This window comes from Danio rerio, chromosome 22 (genome assembly GCF_049306965.1).
Source record: "Danio rerio strain Tuebingen ecotype United States chromosome 22, GRCz12tu, whole genome shotgun sequence".
NCBI lineage: Eukaryota > Metazoa > Chordata > Actinopteri > Cypriniformes > Danionidae > Danio > Danio rerio.
Window position 1 is genome coordinate 12,444,146 of NC_133197.1, and position 18,477 is coordinate 12,462,622.

The 18,477-nt window shown below is 34.7% G+C and overlaps 1 protein-coding gene across 1 annotated transcript; it reads right to left on the minus strand.

Annotated features, from left to right (window-relative positions):
- Positions 1 to 596: 596 nt before the first annotated feature.
- Positions 597 to 12,470, minus strand: cnot9 (CCR4-NOT transcription complex subunit 9). The gene is made up of 8 exons (NM_214760.2): positions 12,237 to 12,470; positions 8,802 to 8,984; positions 7,965 to 8,080; positions 7,764 to 7,873; positions 6,220 to 6,329; positions 6,028 to 6,126; positions 3,147 to 3,238; positions 597 to 1,881 (listed from the first exon to the last, which is right to left on the minus strand). The coding sequence occupies exons 1-8, from the start codon at positions 12,252 to 12,254 to the stop codon at positions 1,713 to 1,715; spliced, it is 897 nt and encodes a 298-aa protein (NP_999925.1). The 5' UTR covers positions 12,255 to 12,470; the 3' UTR covers positions 597 to 1,712.
- Positions 12,471 to 18,477: the final 6,007 nt, after the last annotated feature.

Consider the following 18,477-nt stretch of genomic DNA (forward strand, 5'->3'; position numbering starts at 1 on the left):
ATTTAGCATCTCCGCTAAATGGTGTTCGAGTGTTTAAGAGGGGACGATAATCTCAATTAAAGCTGATTAGGCTAATTTCTAACATCTTGAGTTTAAAGTAAATGTCATGTTTAGAGCGTTTAAGCGTGGTTTGTTCCTATTGAGGGTCTCGCTGGTCGGTTTCGGTTGTACCTGGCTTCATCTCCTATTAGGAATTCTTCTCCTCGTGTTTCTGTTCATGAATAAAACACAAGACAAGCTCAATGTCTAAGCTCGGCTTACACAAACAGCTCTGGCGTCTTTAAAAGGGGGGTCCCTGCTGACCCGCTATATCATCGAGCCAAAACACACACTCACACCACACCCGCGGACGAATGCGCGCGCACGCACGGTCGAACACTTTCCATTGCAATGAAACTCTCACCTTGTGTTAAGAGCATATCAGATTGTTCATTACAGGATCATGATTAGCAATGGAGTGTTCGGTTGACAGAGTTATGATTGTTAGACTTGATGATTGGTCGCAAGTCTAGAATGTAATTGTATTGAATATTCCCTTGTTAGATAAAGTTTAATGAGACATATTTACACTTTGAAATTGCCAACATGTATAGAACTTTAAAGAATACCATAGTTTTATTAAAAAGAAATAACTGATCACCACATAATTGTTCAGTACATTAATAAGACAAAAAGTAAATTGATTGAAAAGTATTTCACTAGCTTTTTTTTCACAGCTTGTTTTAGCATTACAACTAATGGCCAGCCGGTAGCAGTCAATAAAGTTGCAAGCGTCACAGTGGATTTATATTATGTTAAAGGCCACCTAGTTTACCCCTTTTTAAGATTTAATAAATCTATTTTTAATAAATAATATAATAAATATATATTTTATGTTAGACACACATCTGATGATTGAATTTGCACAAGCTTCATGTCCACAACTTCATGCATTGGGTTAAATTAGGCTTTGCAGTTTCCACGTTCAGTCCATTACTACCACTGTATCTGTTCAGCTGAGGGAACAGAACCAACCCCGTGACATCAGACACAGCGATATTCCAAGATGGCAGCACCCTAGGTCTAAAAGCTTTTTGTAAAACATGCCATTTTATGCTAAATGATTGCATTAATCGAGTTTAACATATGTTCATTAAAGAGAAATCCAATTACAAAATAATGTAAACTTGACTGAGTGCTTTGTTTCCCATTTAATATATAATTGGTGAGTATAATCATTAAATCAAATTATTATATAAACTAATCAGATACTTTTTTTTAATCCACATAACTCCACAAAACTACAACTTGACTCCGAATTCCCCCTTGAGAGCAGAAAATCAGCAGAGCAGTCGTCAGTTTCGCATGACATTTCCCATGGCATGGCACTGTTTATTCAACAGCATTCAAAATACACATTTCCTTTAGTTTAGGATGAAAATACAGACAAAACAGTCTTTCATCATCTTCTTTAGGATTCCATCAAGAAGATGTAGAAAAAAAGCAAATCCCTAATGATGGATGAGACTGACTCTTCCTCAGTCCAGCAGAGTCCAAAGTCAATTTAAACATCTCGAAAAAAGAAATAAAATCAAACCGTGAAATCTGAGCACCGTTTCTGAACTTCTTGGCCAAAAAATATTAAGTGCCCTTGTGTGTAAAAATGTGTCAGATGTGTGCGAGATGCTGCTGTGCTGGCGTCCTGAGTGTGTGTGTTTATCAGTGTTTGTGTGTTACTGAGTAGGTAAAGGGATGCCGCGTGGGTCCGTCACCTGTCCCTCCTGCAGGTTCTTGACCAGCTGAGCGAGCCAGCGTTTGGTGGTGGAGTCGTCCTTCAGAACTTGAGCAAATGTGGTGTCTTTCAGCTGATCGGGCAGACACTGACGCAGAGCTTCTCTCGCCCTGACACACACACACACACACACACACAAACAATTATATAACAAAATGTGTATACTTCATAATTTTTTTTTCACTTTTATTTCAGTATGTTGATTTAAGCCCAATCCCAATTCTATTATTGTAACCATACATCTTACCTTACTCCAACCTTATTTTAGCGTTTTTAAGACAGTAAAACACAAACGGGATTATGAATATATTAAAACGTGTTTGTTTATGATAAAATTCATAATAATGACAAAAAATACAAATTTGTGCATCTACTTCTGCGTGCAGCCATGCTGTCGCTTTAGCTGGTATATTCTGCGAAATTTTCTTACCCCTTGGTTTCGAGAGGTCCTTGAAAAATCTCTGATTGAAGGGGTATCTAGCCATTCCCCTTAGCCCTACGTCTTCAAGCTAAAGGGAATTGGGACACACCTACCCCTTCACGTGACCACGCAAAAGGAGGGGTAGGGGTAAGGGGAAGGGCTAAGGGGTAGAATTAGGATTGGGCCTTAGTACTTCCAACTGAAATGGAATTTTTAAGTAGGTGGCGGGGCTTTCTTTTTGCGCATCATTACCTCGTAGCAACCTAACAGTCAGACTTGATTTAAGATCACCCAAACAAACTCTTTTCAGTGGATCAACTTAAATAGGTTAATTGTTTACCTAAAGCAGGGGCGCTCAATCCTGTTCCTGGAGATCTACCTTCCTGCAGATTTCAGTTGCTACCCATAGCAAACACACCTGACTGTAATTATCAAGTGGTGTTCAGGTCCTAACTAATTGGTTCAGGTGTGTTTGATATGGGTAGCAACTGAAATCTGCAGGAAGGTAGATCTCCAGGAACAGGATTGAGCACCCCTGACCTAAAGAATAATGAAGTGCGCTAGCAAAATAAACATTTTCAATATTGATTTTGCACAGACTTTAAACAAATTACAAAAAAAAAAGTTAGAAACATAGATTAAAAAAATTATTAAAAACATGAATTAAAAAAATACAAATAAACATAACTGATTATGTTTTTATAATTTTACAAATATTAGATTTTTTTAAATATATAACAACATAAAATTGATGCAAATATTTCACAAACTAATAAAGTTTCATTTTAATTAAAATTATTAAAAGTAAACATTATGTATTATGTGTAAATTAAAATAAATGTAAAACAATCTTTTAAACAAGTAATATACAATTTTGGAGTTGAAATTAGATAAAATATATAAATATAAATATATATTGTTTTTGTAAAATTCATGCAAACCGTATAAAAATACCTGGAGTTGTCAGAAAGTCGTAAATAACAGCGCACAACATGTTTAAGCAGACGAGCCGAGGGTTCCTTAGACAACTGAAGAACCATCTTCCCCTGCAAGAGCACAAAACATATAGTCATTAGTTTAAATACCACTTCAGTCATGCAATTAGCCAGCCAATCAGAGACCTTCTGCTCAAACAAAGGAACGGTTTTCTCCATAACTGATTTTAATAATTACTGATAAACCTTTACAGACAAGCCTATTTTCATCCTGCTTTTTTTCTATTGTTTAAAAGTAGACATCAGTTGTACTAATTGTACTAATCATCTGCTGCAAAAAATAAATAAATAAATCAATAAAAAAAATAATAAATAAATAAATAAAAAAAATCACACCTTTATTATTTTAGCATGTGAATTGAAAATTCATAAATTAATGTATTTGTTTTTGCAAATTTACACATCATTACAAAAATATTATGCTGATACCCGAGTTTTCAATAAAGTTTGACTACGACGAAAACATTTGTTGTTTTTGACCTTGTTTTTTTTCTAAAAATCTGTTTAAAATTAGACATAATTAGAGGAAAACAACATTTAGTGTTTCTGCCAGTATCTTTTGCCATACACAACCCATGACTAACCACACATATTGTAGGACTACACAATATTACAACAATATGTTATATACACAGTGCATCCCACGGACTTATATAAATAGCCAAATCTGTTTATATATAATACGGTCACATCTCTGAATAAATCAAATGTGAAAATGTGATAATTCACTCTTTATGCTATAAGTATTATAAAACATTGACAGTGGACAACAATCTAAAATCTTATTTTGCTTGAAATCAAAGCTTTTAATGTTGTTTATCGCCAGTCAGATTGTTAAGATTTATTTTTGTCATTTTGCCTTTATTTTGACAGGACAGTAGGTTGACAGGAAGTGAAGTGGGATAGAAAGGGGGAAAAATCAGAAAAGGTCCTCGAGCTGGGATTTGAACCCGAGACGCCTGGAGCACTGCCGCACTATATGTCGCAAACTAACCACTAGGCTATTGTGCCAACAATTCAGATTGTCAACCCAAGCTCATTTTGGAAACGTAGCCCCGCGGACGTTTCTGGAGACCGCGATTCACATGTTCCGAGGTACGTACGGCCGCGTTTAGTTTTTTTCGAGCGAACGCTTCAGGGCGGTGTGGCGCTGCTCCGCGCCTCCTTTTCGCGCTCGCCGGCCGACGGCTCGCCCCCGAGTGGAGGGCTTTCCCGATGCAACCAGTTTGTCCACTTAGCTTACAGCGTTGCATCGGCGGAGCGGAGGCCTGGAGGAGGAGGAGCCGGCCGCGGGGATGACGACCGGGATTGAGTCCGGGGAACAGCGGTTCCAGAAATCAGGTAAGACGAAAAACAGAATCTGAAAAATAAGGGCGAGAACGCGGCGGGATCCGAAAACGCGGTCGAAATCGAAGACGAGGGCTTTTGCTTTTTTTTTTTTTCTGAACGGCTTTTGCAAACCGTTGCTCGGGTTTAGGGAAGGAGGGGAAGGAAGAGGAGGTCAGCCAATCCGGCGGCTTTTCGCGCGAGAACGGCGCGGGCGCTAACGGCGCTCGCTCCCGAGAGGCGCCCGAGACGCGAAAAAGCGCGCACAGCGGGCTCTCGCTGATCCGCGAAAACAAAAAATGCTCGAATACGTACCTTACGTACGTTTCCACAATGAGCCCGGGTTGCAGATTGTTTAACTGTCCAAATTTGCGATATTGACAAATTTAGATCTACTTTTATTGGCCAAACTGAACAAAACTGGCAATATTTTGTCTGACATTCTTGTTTGTTGAACCACCCTGTAGAATGTGCTATTTAAATGTACTAGATAACATAAACGTATTAGTGTTATTATCATATATTTTATTTAATACCATGTCAATTTTATTGGCTTTTTGAGGCCAATTTTTTTTTACAATATAAATATAATAAACACAATAAAAACTATTCAAACTGACAATCGAATTATAATATATTTATATTTTTCTCCCCCCCATTAAAATAGTATAAATTTGTTAATTATATTATAAAAATGAGTTTTGTTATTAAAATCTATATCAAATTTGCGATCACTTCTATATGGTGATTTTTAAGAAACCCTGCTTGTGTGATAGTACTAAACTACATCATATCTCACAAACACAATAAATGAAAACTTAGAGGCATATGTTATGTTTTCATGTTATGAATTATAAAGTCTTAGCAAATGCTTTCTAATAGGCTTCATCACTGTTATAAGTGAGACACTCACTCTGTCTTCTCCATACCACCAGAGGGAACACTCACCCGAATACTGATATATACAAACTCTAACTACATTACCAAGCAGCCCACTTACCTGGAAATGATTTCAGTGGCAGCTGAAATCCATCACGCACACTATATAAACCCTCCTTACCCATCAGTCTATGCAAAGACTTGTTTTGCCCAGCAAACAATACTAAGCGTTCTTCCTGGTTTATTTTTCTGTTATTACTCTTGCCTGATTTCGTTCTCGGAATGTTTGCCGCCTGCCCCTTGACCTTAGCCTGCTTTTTGAACTCTCACTTTTATGCACCTGCTCCGACATTAGCCTGTCTTTCACACTCTGTTGTTTGCTACTTCCTGTCAATGAAGCTGCAGATGGATTCTCAGCCCTCTAAATCTTCATTACAATCACACATTTTTTGTGACAAAGTCAAAATGTCAGCCCGGAAATGAAAGTCAACAATATTTCCATATAATAATAATAATAATAAATAATCGCGCACACACATTTCATGGCTTATAACGAAAAGACAAATGATTTCAGAACCCAAAAATGAATATGTCTAACATGTTAATAATACTCCTGAACATTAATAGTTAATTACCAGTATCATGGCTACATGTGAAAAGCGTTCGTAGGTCTGGCAGATGTAGGCAAGCCCCGTATCATCCAAGAGGATCTTCTGCAGGATAAACGTGGCCACCTGAAGGAAGAAAAGAGGAAATACACATCAAATGCATCTGAATAATGCACGTACACTCATAACTTGTCAAGTTATGTCATGTAATGAGATTACCGTTTTGGAGAGCTCGCTGCCGGACTCCATTATGCGCAGACAGAGAGGAATTATTTCTGTGGTTAACAGAAAGTTGATGACTTCCTGCTCGTCTGTTTTCACCAGTGCGCCTATAAGACAAACGCATCTCTGGCTTATTTATCAGGCTTACACAATTACATCCCAAAAAATTATTCAATACAGGATTTAGAAGAAACACATTTATAAAAGTAAATGCAAATCAAATATACTAAATAAATCAATTAATGAATAAAAAACTAGGTCAATAACGTGGTTACTAATCACCTGACATATTCAATAAAACAAAAATATGATGCATTGATAAAACTTTTTTTTAAATATACCTTTTTTATTACTTGTGAATGGTAAATTCATATATGAAAGTAAATCTGTTTTACTTATTTATTTAATTTTTTAGCATATTCATCAAAAATCGAATAATGAAATATATTTAAATTGAAAAAAATCAAATGTACTAAATAAAACATACACATTCAAAAATTTACTCAAACTGATTGCACTAATTGTATTTTTGTTTCGTCTGCTACAAAGTATATATATTTTTTAACGAATGGAAAATTCATATTAATTTTTTGGCAAATTTACGTCATTATATAAATATATTAAATTTGTATGTATAAAAAGTATTTTCACCATTTTCACTAATGCTCCTATAAGATGAATACATTTCAGTTCAGTCTTACTTTCATTTTCATCCAAAAACTTAAATATAGATACAGAAATGTCACAAATTGAAACTGCAAAACCACTAAACAAAATAAAAAAAATCAATATATAGATACAAATGCCCTTCCATATTGAAAATATAATTCAAACTGCTTAATTGTATTTTTGTATCGCCTAATGCAAAATACTGTTTTTACTACTTTTATCTTAATTATATTACATATAGTTTATTATATGTATTTCATATTTTTTTATTTTATGTTTTTACCAAATATTAAAGTATTTGGCAATTTACATAATATTATATATCCAGTGCTCAGCATATATACCCCAAACAAATCTCTCATTTAAATGAATATTTTCTATAGGAAGCTTTACAATATTACATTTGTGCATATACATTAGATTAGTGAGTACTGAATCCAAATCTGGAGCTAATCTAATAAAGTGAAACTTACAATAATGGTTCAGAAATTAGTAGCCCAAATTTATATGTTAGAAAATATTATACAAATTAATATACAAAATATATACAATTTTGTTGAAATGTTCTAGTTTGTTATGTTTTTTTTTTGCAATATTTTGCATGAATTTATAAGTAATCTTTCCATTTCTAAAGATGTTATGTGACTAAAATATTATTTTGATAAAACATATCTGTACAATAAATCTGTTTTGTTCAAATGCACTAATATATATTACCAATATTCACTGAGAAATGGATAAAAATATTCATTTTTAAAATGGGCTGTACTCATTTATGCTGAGCACTGTATATATACACACAATATTTTTATAGCTCTTCCAAACAATGATAACATTTCAGTTCAATCTTACTTATATATATTTTTTCTTACCGATGACGCCCAGACTGGTGAGCCGAAGGTACTCGAAGGGCCTGGTTTTACTGACCGTGTGCAGGAACGGGTAGAGAAATAAAGGGATGTGAGCTGCCAGAAAAGCAGAACTGAGGACGAGAAAGAAATCGGAGGATCAGTCAATGTGGCGAATCATTAAAGAGAGCGTGTCGTTTTCTGTGTCTATAAGAAGTGTGTTACCGTGTCTCTACATGTGACGCCACACACTGCAGCAGTGCTAAGGCATTACACACTCGATTAGACTGATGTGCCGTCAGTGTCGGGGGGTTTATGGATGGGTAGATGTTAACAATTTCCTGTAAAAAAAAAAAAAATTAATTATTAATCTCAATTTAGTTAACTTTGCTCTATTTTTTTCTACCTTCTCAAATGAATTCAAACTTTGAACTTGTTTTGATTACAATAAAAGCCTTTGCTATTATTGTTATTTATTACTATTCAATATAAATTCTAATAGTATCTGAATATCTGAAGAACTACTTTAGTGTCAAATGTCAGAAAAGAGCGTTTACAAAAAGTTTTAATTTTCAAAGTGCAGAAAAAAAAACTACTTAAACCCTAAATTTTATTAAAATTCTTTCAAAAAGGGACATATTTGTAACTTATACAGTTATTATCACTCCATTCCATAATTTTTCAAATATCTGAAATAATTCATGTTTTACTAAACAATTGTTTGTCAATTTATTGCTTTAAAATTCATTTTAAATGTCATTTTCATCAAAAAGATTAATCAAAATTGTGTACATTGAATAAAAACATTGAACAAAAAAACCTACATTTACAAATCCCTCTTAATATTACCTAAAATAATTTTGTAATTAATTTTTACTTATTGTATTATTAATTGCATAATGAATTAATTAACCAGATATATATTAAAAAAACATACAGTTATGCCACTTAATATTTATTTATATGTAAAATAATAATAATAATTACACAATTATTCAATTCAATTAATATTTCTTTAAATCAAAAAGAATTGTGTCTAGAATGAAAGAAACTGAAGCAGACCTGCAGTAGAGCTGCTATGGTCCCGCAGGAGTGCCAGAGCATTGGGGCCAGGTCAGTCACAGACTCTCTCTTCTTGCTGAGCTCCAGCAGGGCGTTCTCTCGTGTTTCTGGACTGGACAACTCATTGATCCACTGGTAGATCTTCTCCCGGTCCACCTGCGCCAGACCCGCTGTGCTTACAGTCTGTGAGAGTGAGAGAGCACTTCTTTAGTCATCATATATAAAGTTGAAGACAGATTTATTAGCCCACCATTGATTTTTTTGTTTTGTTCTTTTTTTTTTTAAATATTTCCCAAATTATGTTTAACAGAGCAAAGACATTTTTAAAGTATGTCTGATAATATTTTTTTCTTCAGGAGAAAGTCTGATTTGTTTTATTTCGGCTAGAATAAAAGCAGTTTTTAATTTTTTAAACACCAATTTAAGGACAAAATTATTAGCCCCTTTGAGCTGTATATTTTTTTCAATAGTCTACAGAACAAACCATCATTATTCAATAACTTGCCTAATTACCCTAACCTGCCTAGTCAACCTAATTAACCTAGTTAAGCATTTAAATGCCACTTTAAGCTGTATAGAAGTGTCTTGAAAATATGTAGTAAAATATTATTCACTGTCATCATGGCAAAGATAAAAAAAAATCAGTTATTAGAAATGAATTATTAAAACTATTATGTTTAGAAATGTGTTAAAAACATCTTTTCTCCGTTATAAAGAAATTAGGGAAAAAAATAAAAGGGGGGCTAATAATTCTGACTTCTGTTTATATTCTAATATCTGTTTATATTCTTATATTCTGTTTACACTCTGATAAATATTTTAAAATCCCCTTTAAAGACAAAAATATTTCCTGAATAAAAATGTTACCTAATATAATTTAAAATGACACATTCTATTAAAATAAGCATCACAACCAAAATACACTTATACAAGTCACAAATAGGTTTTTCTTTCCTTCATTGAGTCATTACTTTGACTACTAACGTCTAGGCATGGGACGATTTAAAAGTTTGGAATAGACAAGGCTTTAAAACCGCTAAAATGTTCTGTTATATCGTTTATAAGGTATATGTAAGGGTTTACAGTGTATTTTTTTTTTGTGTGTTGTAAAGAAATCTGTGTTTTTGAAACTAATAAAGAGAGCAGAAGTCAATGATTTATTTTTACTATTTACCCTGACATAGTTCATAAAACATAATATATTGCATGGAGAAAGTTTTTTTGTTTTGTTTTACCCAGATATGTAAAAAGCACTTATTTTAGCGCAGTAATGATACCACAAAACTATGCTATTTTTATCCAAGGTTATATCATACTGTCAGAATCTTATACCAGCCCATGCCTACTAATGACTCAAATGTCAAAATGTATGGTGTAATTTTTTTTCTCACAAGTTGTTACTATATTACCAGGTGACAAAATTAATATTAATAATAGTCACACATAACTATAACTCATAACTATATTTACTAATGACCATGAGGAAAATAATTCTATTTACAGGGTTCGTCCTTCATTTCAATGATTTTCAAGTAAGTTTTAATGACCTAATGTTACATGTACTGTCTCCATATACGTGGTAAATAACAAGAAAAACTATGCATGTTAAAGGTTATAATGGAATATCATAAAACAATCTATTAGGTTTAAATGAATCTTTATAGGCTGCACAGTGGCACAGTGGGTATCACCGTGCTCCGGTTTTCCCCACAGTCCAACGACATGTGGTATAGGTGAATAGGGTAAGTTAAATTGTCCGTAGTGTATGTGTGTGAACGAGTGTGTATGGATGTTTCCCAGTGATGGGCTGCACCTGGAAGGGCATCCGCTATGTAAAAACATGCTGGATAAGTTGATGGTTCACTCCGCTGTGGCGACCACAGATTAATAAAGGGACTAAGCAAAAAGAAAATGAATGAATGAATAAATTAATCTTTATATCCATTTAAAATTTATTTAGACAATGTTCACACACTACTAATAATGTGAGAGCATGTGTTCGACCATGGACAGAAAAGAAGTAGGGCTCAACGCTAAGAATTTTTTCTACTGGCCCAATCGGACCAGCTGTTCAGATTTTTACTTGCCCTGCCAATATTTTAACTGGCCCCACCAAAAAAAGTTAATAGCTATTTCTTAGCCACAAATTAAAAAGAAAAACATGTCAAAATGTTTGTAAATCTAGAATTTAAATATTAAAAAAAAAATTAATGTTAATAAACTACTAGTTAATTAATAGTTAATAAATGTATAATGAGCAAAATTCTAAGTGTTCTGAAACAAAGGATGGCTAAAGACCTGCCGAACTGACGGCAAACTGTACAAAACATCACTTAATTGTTTTAGTCGTGGTGTACCCTCGTAAATGTCTGCTTCCAAGACATTAAAAACACATGTCTTCCTTTAGCATAATCATTTGATGTTACCGCCATGTTGGAGTCTCTACGCTGTACTGGTTGATACGGATAAAAATAATGTGCTCACAACATCCAATCAGATAAGAAAAACCGAAAGGTAGCATTTGAAGGCTTGAAAACACAAACTCTTTCTCAATTCTAAGACTGTATTTTGCACGCAATTGACAAATAGTCACAGGCAAATGAAACTAGTGACAAGGCAGCATAAATGATCCTGTCTACTGTCCCAAGCATCTCACACACTGGCCCCGGGCCATCGGGCAGTCCTTATTGTTGAGCTCTGAGAAGTAAAAAAGACAACTGATCTATATTTAAGTATACAGATACCTGTTAAACTAATTTCCATGATTTTTTTCTAAAACTTTGTTGGTTTTTCCGTTTTTCCAGGCCTGGAAAATGCCATGTCAAATTTCCATGACTTTTCCAGGTTTTCAATGACCGTATGAACCCTGCATTTAACTGACTTAAATTATAATATTGTTATTATTATTAAATTATAACGCGATTTATATTGTCATCTATATTTTACATTCAGAAATGCAATTTTTCTCATAAGAAGCCTAATTTTACGGCTTTGTTGACTGAAATATGTTTATATATTACCAGCACCAGCGACTCTCAAACGTGTTAATTTAATTGCGAACATTACATATGTACATTTTGGATACTTGTTTTTTGTTTATACGTCCTCGTTTGATATTTATATTTTTGATGTAAAATGTAATATGCTGTTCTTTAAATGAAAAAAATAAAACACTAACTTAACAACTATGCTAATATTATGTTTACAAAAAGCACACGTAGAAAACGTCAGGCTCGCATAAATTTCTCACATATGACTCTCTAATAACTATAAGTACTTACACTACATTATGTTTAAAGAAAAGTCTAAAATAAAGACGAAAACGAGCTTTAATACAGATCACCATAGTAACTGGTTGAATTAGCTTTAGCCGTTAGCTCTACCAGGCCCCTGCACAAACAAGAGTAAAACCCCGAAAAGCGTCCAGAAACTCACCGCTCCTGTCGCCAACATCCTCGCGACCGCTTTACTGTGCTCTCCAGAATAAAAGTGAACAGTGGTTTTCAAAACAACGAGAAATAAACCAGGTTTACATTAGCAAATGAGGTAAGGGGAAAAAAACAACCGCCTTCCGCAGCTGCCTCTTCTTCTACGCTCCTCTTCTTCTTTTTCTTTCTCTGAGTTGTTGGCGGGTAAGGATCATCTGTGTTCATTGCTGCCCCCATGCCGACTCTTGAGTAGTAGCCTACTATACTTAAAGTGCTTATTTTAAACTCCATTGTTCACTTCTACTAAAAAATAACAATTCATTGATTATAGTTATTATAAATATGCTGTTCATCATAATGGTATTAAAATTATTACGTTATAATGATTATTATGTGATTAATGATAACAATAGGGTATTGATATTTTCATATAATAATAATAATAATAATAATAATAATAATAATCACAACAATAATAATCAATTATTCATTTTTCATCCATTTTCTTTTTGGCTTAGTCCCTTTTTTAATCTGGTGTCGCCACAGCGGAATGAACTGCCAACTAATCCAGTTTATGTTTTACGCAGGGGATGCCCTTCTAGCTGCAACCCATCACTGCATGCCCGTAGCCAGCCTGGTGAAAGGGGTGGTTCTTTTTGACCTTGTGGAACTTTTTTCACTTATACGCCTCAGTTTCTATTTAACTTTGAGATTTGAATACTGCAAGTACTGGTGAAGTTTTTTTTCCCTCTCCGCTGTCGCCACTGCCTCGCATGGTTCAGGATTGGTAGAGCTACGCATCAATGAATCGGCTCTTCAGTGTTTGAACTCTCAGTAATGATTAAATCACACTGAACTGAGCTAAACTGAACTGAACTGAACTTAAACACTAAAACCTGAACCACACTGTTCCAGTTACTATGACCATTTATGTGAAGCTGCTTTGACACAATCTACATTGTAAAAGCGCTATACAAATAAAGCTGAATTGAATTGAATTGAACTGCATTTTAGTGATTTTTTTGCTGGATTAACTAGTCAGATGTCATCAAAACCGCACTTTTTGATGTACTAAAAATATGTCTTAAAAATTGCATTAAAAAAATAAAACAAGACTAATTTTTAAAATACAAATTTATTAAATAATATACAGTATCATTAAGAAAAAATAGCAATCTGTCAAAGTTTTGAAGTAAAATAATTGTTGCCCACTAACATTTATTAGACAAAAAACAAACTGGCCAGCACACGCAACTGCCCTTAGTCACAATTTGGCCAAAAAATGTTAAAATTTAATAATAATAATAATAATAAAACAATTATAATGAATTTTGCAGAATTGTTCTAGTCTCTTTGGTAAAAAAAAATACAATTGAAAAATCCTAGATATGAACAATAGCCAACATATATTCTAATTAATTTAATATGGTCTGCTTCTGATGCTTCACATCTTTTTAATGCTCATTTTTATTTCAGAAATAAGGTCCCAGATTTAGAATAAAAGTAACCTGTAAATGTTTTCTCTGTTTAAAAGCAATACAGTAGTGAAAGAAGACTTCTCTTACATCAGATTATAGTCCCACCGAAGCAGCAGCCGACAGAGGATTTCACTTGGTCTTAAAGCCTTTTTTTTTCTTTTTCTTTTTTGATGGATTATTTTCAATATTTATGATGGCAGCAGTCAAAATAGGACAGATGAGCTCATGTATGGGACAAATTCTGGTTAGAGCATGTTTTATGCTTATAGTAAACTTGTTTCAGGTGCAGGTCAGATTTTCTCCAGGTAATAATTTATTAATTTTGTCTATAAAATGATTAAACCTGTCTAGTTTCATCTGCAATGCATCCCAGATCACCTTCTGAAGTGGTTTGAGCGATCTGATATCTGATCAGAATAAAACAAAAGAAGTGAGCAAACAGCATCATAAACACAGACGTGATAGGAATATATATGAATATAAATATATTATATTAATTATATAATAAATCTATTATATAATATTAAATTACATAAAACAATTAAAAGGACAAATGCTGGACATTTTGGCCTTAGGGGTGGTCAGTAGCAAGTAACATGCTGTTTGGTTATGTGACCGCTAGATGGCGATCTTGGATAATAAGAAGCTTACCACCACTAGAGCAGTGCTAGCCAGGCTCACTTTCTGTTCTAATGTCCCGCATCTATTCATCTGTCTCCATATTCTACTGCCTCCCAGAATATTACACAGCACCAAAAATGAAAAAAAAAATTCAATAGATTTAATATGTTTTTGTCTACAGCCGTGACTGAAATTCCCGAGTCTGTGTGCTCCAATGAGATGCTCTCTTCAGCGCTCACCATGACAACGAGACTTACAGCAGTGACGTCGCATTGTAAACATTTGCATATGCGTTCCTATAAAGCTCGTCGGTTCTCTCTCAGGGTTGTCAGTTCGCTCGGTGTTTCTATTTGTACCTGACCAAGGTGAGTTCAATACTTGACGGTACGAGTGGAGCGGAGCAGAGCCAATCTCACAAAGTCCGCTTCGTGAAGCTTCACTCGGGCCCGTCTGTGCTGTAGTTCCTTGCGGTTTGCGTACATAAACGCAATATCGCAAAGAATTTTGCATGTTCATTGCTCAAAATGTGCCGCCAAGCAACATTCCAGTGAATGCTGCCACGGACTGGCGCCCGGTTAGCCCGTGCACTCCCTGGGGCGAGGCGGCTTTTGTGAACCCTAGGCAGGGATCAATACAAGCCGTGAGGACCCTCAGGGAAACACGGGAGGCCGGTAGTGGGACCCGGCTGCCGCGCTGCAAGGATTATGGTGGGTGGCAGCAGCGAGGCCCACTCATCGTCTATTTTAAAATATAGTTTCAAACTTTAGTTTACTATAGTTTAAAACGGTAACCACGGTAACTGTTATGATTTAACTGTTTGTCTGGCTGTTGTAATGTTTTGCTTTGTTTTTCAGCAAAGCTGTTGAGCAAAGGACTATTGAAGACAGCCGTTATTGATGAGCGCGCGCATTATAATGTTTCCGTGCTGTTTTCTGAAAGTTTATCTTGTTTAGATAAGTTTGCAGGTCAAACAAAATAAACTATACTCTTTCTAAACACCTGTCTCGTGTTTTATTTGTCCTCTACAGCAATACACTGTCATAAAACTCGGTTGAATCAATTTGTATGCAACATGGTTTGACAATAAAGTAGTCTAACAAATAAATGGTTGTTATAAATGCACCTTCATTAGTCAACACTTGGTGTAGGTAATAAAAAGTTAATCAAAGATGTCCTAAGACATAACGGTAATGTTATGGTTACATAACTGTATTTATTATTATTCAGTATTGTTAAATTCAGCAGAATATACTTTATATTTAACATGTCATGAACTTACTGTTATTCAAGAATCTGCTTAATAAAAATGTCCTATGGGTATTGTTTTGGTTTTATGTCAAACTACTGTAGGTTTTAGGTTGACTACAGCAGGTTTAGGCTACCTATATCATAAGATAGTCAGAGTTATTTTAACGACTTAAATCAAGTAAAATGTGTCTTACTTAAGTACTTTTAGCATGCAAAGGTCAAATTTAAGTATATAAAATACAGTTTCCAACAACAACAAAAATCATTCATTCATTAATTGTCGGCTTAGTCCCTTTCTGGGGTCGCCACAGCGGAATGAACCGCCACCTTATCCAGCAAGTTTTTACGCAGCTGATGCCCTTCCAGCCGCAACCCATCTCTTGGAAACATCCACTACGGACAATTTAGCCTACCCAATTCACCTGTACCGCATGTCTTTGTACTGTGGGGGAAACCAGAGCACCCGGAGGAAACCCACGCGAACGCAGGGAGAACATGCAAACTCCACACAGAAACGCCAACTGAGCCGAGGTTCGAATCAGCGACCTTTTTGCTGTGAGGCGACAGCACTACCTACTGCGCCACTGCCTCGCCCAACAAAAAATTGTCTTGTGAAAATGACCAGTGGGTGGTGAGAAAAAAAGTTAATGTCAAGTTATATATATAAAAGAAGTTGAACAAGTTGTCATAATATTTAGTCACAATGCATTTTTCCATACATTTCCATTAGACTTAAATCTATAATTGGTAAATTGCTCCCAGGCCAATTTTGACTTTGTCTAGTGAAGGTGCATCTGAAAAGAGATTGTCCTATGTTCACATTTCTACTTTAGTTTTGTTTTTTTCTTGGTCCTGTGTAGTGCTGTCTTTTCCTTTCTGTATCACAATCACATGATCTGGCAACAAATTACAATACAAACTGCAAAAAAAAGAACCAAATTAGCCATAGCTTACATGAGAACATCCCTCCAGAGTACAGTTATATTGACAACACGAGTAAGTAATTTGACTTTCTTATCCGTACACAATGACACAAGGACTTGTCACTCTGACGGCACTGATATATTAAGAGATGAACTAAAGATTTTAAGCAAGAGATTGGCTTTTGCAGGTAATCCATGCTGTTCTGCTATTTGTGTGTGCTGTTTTGAGAAATGCACTTACTGTTTTGTACATTTCAAATCTGAGAAATGTACCAAAGCGACTGAGAAAAACTGGAATACAACACAAGTAAATGCAAAGACGAAAAGTCTGCAAAGACAAAAGTGTGTATTTTTGTTTGCACATATTATGTTATAAAAATAGTAGTGTATATGTAACCCCACTGGTTCTACACCACCCAACCCGCTCAGAGCTGGTATCAAACCGGCTACCTTCCACAAGGGAGTCGGTTGCTCTAACAAGGAGGCTAAAGACCACGGCCTCTAGCATCTGTCGCTAGAGCATCTTTACAGGTCAGAGGAGTGAGGTTTACCTGCACAGCACACACTAGCTGGCCTCCGTTACATATACATAATTGGGTTTTGTATTTTTTGGCTTCATATTATCACTTTTTAGTCTACTCATTTTGATGTAATCATAATAGTACAAAGAGTCATGTATTGTAAAACGGATATTTATAAAAATCCATAGTGGAATAGAACATCACAACCACGGTTTCTGCTGGTGTCAGACACTATTTCAAATGTATGCTTTCTTTAGTCTTTTTTAAAACCATTGTAAATTAAATTTCTGACTTATATAGGACTTTTAATTGACGTTCCCAAACTTTTCAGCTCGCGAGCCCCAACATAACATTGAGAAATGTTGGGGTCGCGAGTCACAGGCAGAGGTAGTTATAAATATACAAATGTTGCACACACAACAATAGGCCTATACAAACATGATTATATTGCCAAAACAAAAAAGTGCAACAGTCTTAACAATCATTGGCTTTAATTAATATAATTACTAACTCATTTGTTTAATTTAATATTAACCTCACCTCAATGAACCTGGTGGACACCATGTTTTCAGCCTTTTTCACCATGTTTTAAGTCTATGGGTTTAATTTTGGAGATCATCCTCAATGTTCAGTTGTGGCCTGTATTTATTTTCAATGCATTTGATTACCATGAAGAAGTCAGAAAGTTTAACCTGGTGCTATAAAATCAGTCTGTGTTGTTAATCTAAAAGTATCTAATCTAATATACAATCCTATGACAAGAATTAAAGGCTGAGGTCTTTTATTTATTTATTTTTTTTGCATGTTGTTGCTTTTTATGCAACTTTTAAATACTGTTTTTATTTACTGTGGGTTATGGATAAAATATTGATTAATTAATACTATAAGATTTAAAAACTGCATTAGCTAGTCAGATGTCATCATAACTACACCACAAAATCGCAAAAAAAAATAAATTAAATTAAAACAAGACTAAATTTTAAAATACAAATTTATTACATCATATACAGTATCATTAGGAACAAAGAGGAATCTGTTGAAGTTTTAAAGTTAAAAAAACTGTAGCCTAAAGGTGCTCCAATTACCCCCACAGTCCAAATACATGCGCTATAGGTGAACTGAATAAGCTTGTCCGTAGTGTATGTGTGTGAATGAGTGTGTATGGGTGTTCCCGATGATGGGTTGCAGCTGGAAGGGCATCTGCTGCGAAAACAAATGCTGGATAAGTTGGCGGTTCATTTCGCTGCGGCCACCCCAGATTAATAAAGGAACTAAGCCGAAAAGAAAATCAATGAATGAATTATTCAATAATATTAATAATAATTATTATTATTAGACAGCTCCTAATATTTTTGGTAAAACTAAGTTGCACATATTTATTGCACTACGTTGCACTAATTCATCTTGAATTTTACATTTACCCACTGTACATATACATTTGTTATCATGTCCATATC

Coding starts and splice junctions, on each gene's coding strand:
- cnot9 (NM_214760.2), bottom strand. Junction 6,127..6,219: donor GCAGCGAGCTCTCCAAAACG/GTAATCTCATTA, acceptor TTCTTCCTTCAG/GTGGCCACGTTTATCCTGCA. Junction 1,882..3,146: donor CGACTTTCTGACAACTCCAG/GTATTTTTATAC, acceptor TGTGTGTGTCAG/GGCGAGAGAAGCTCTGCGTC.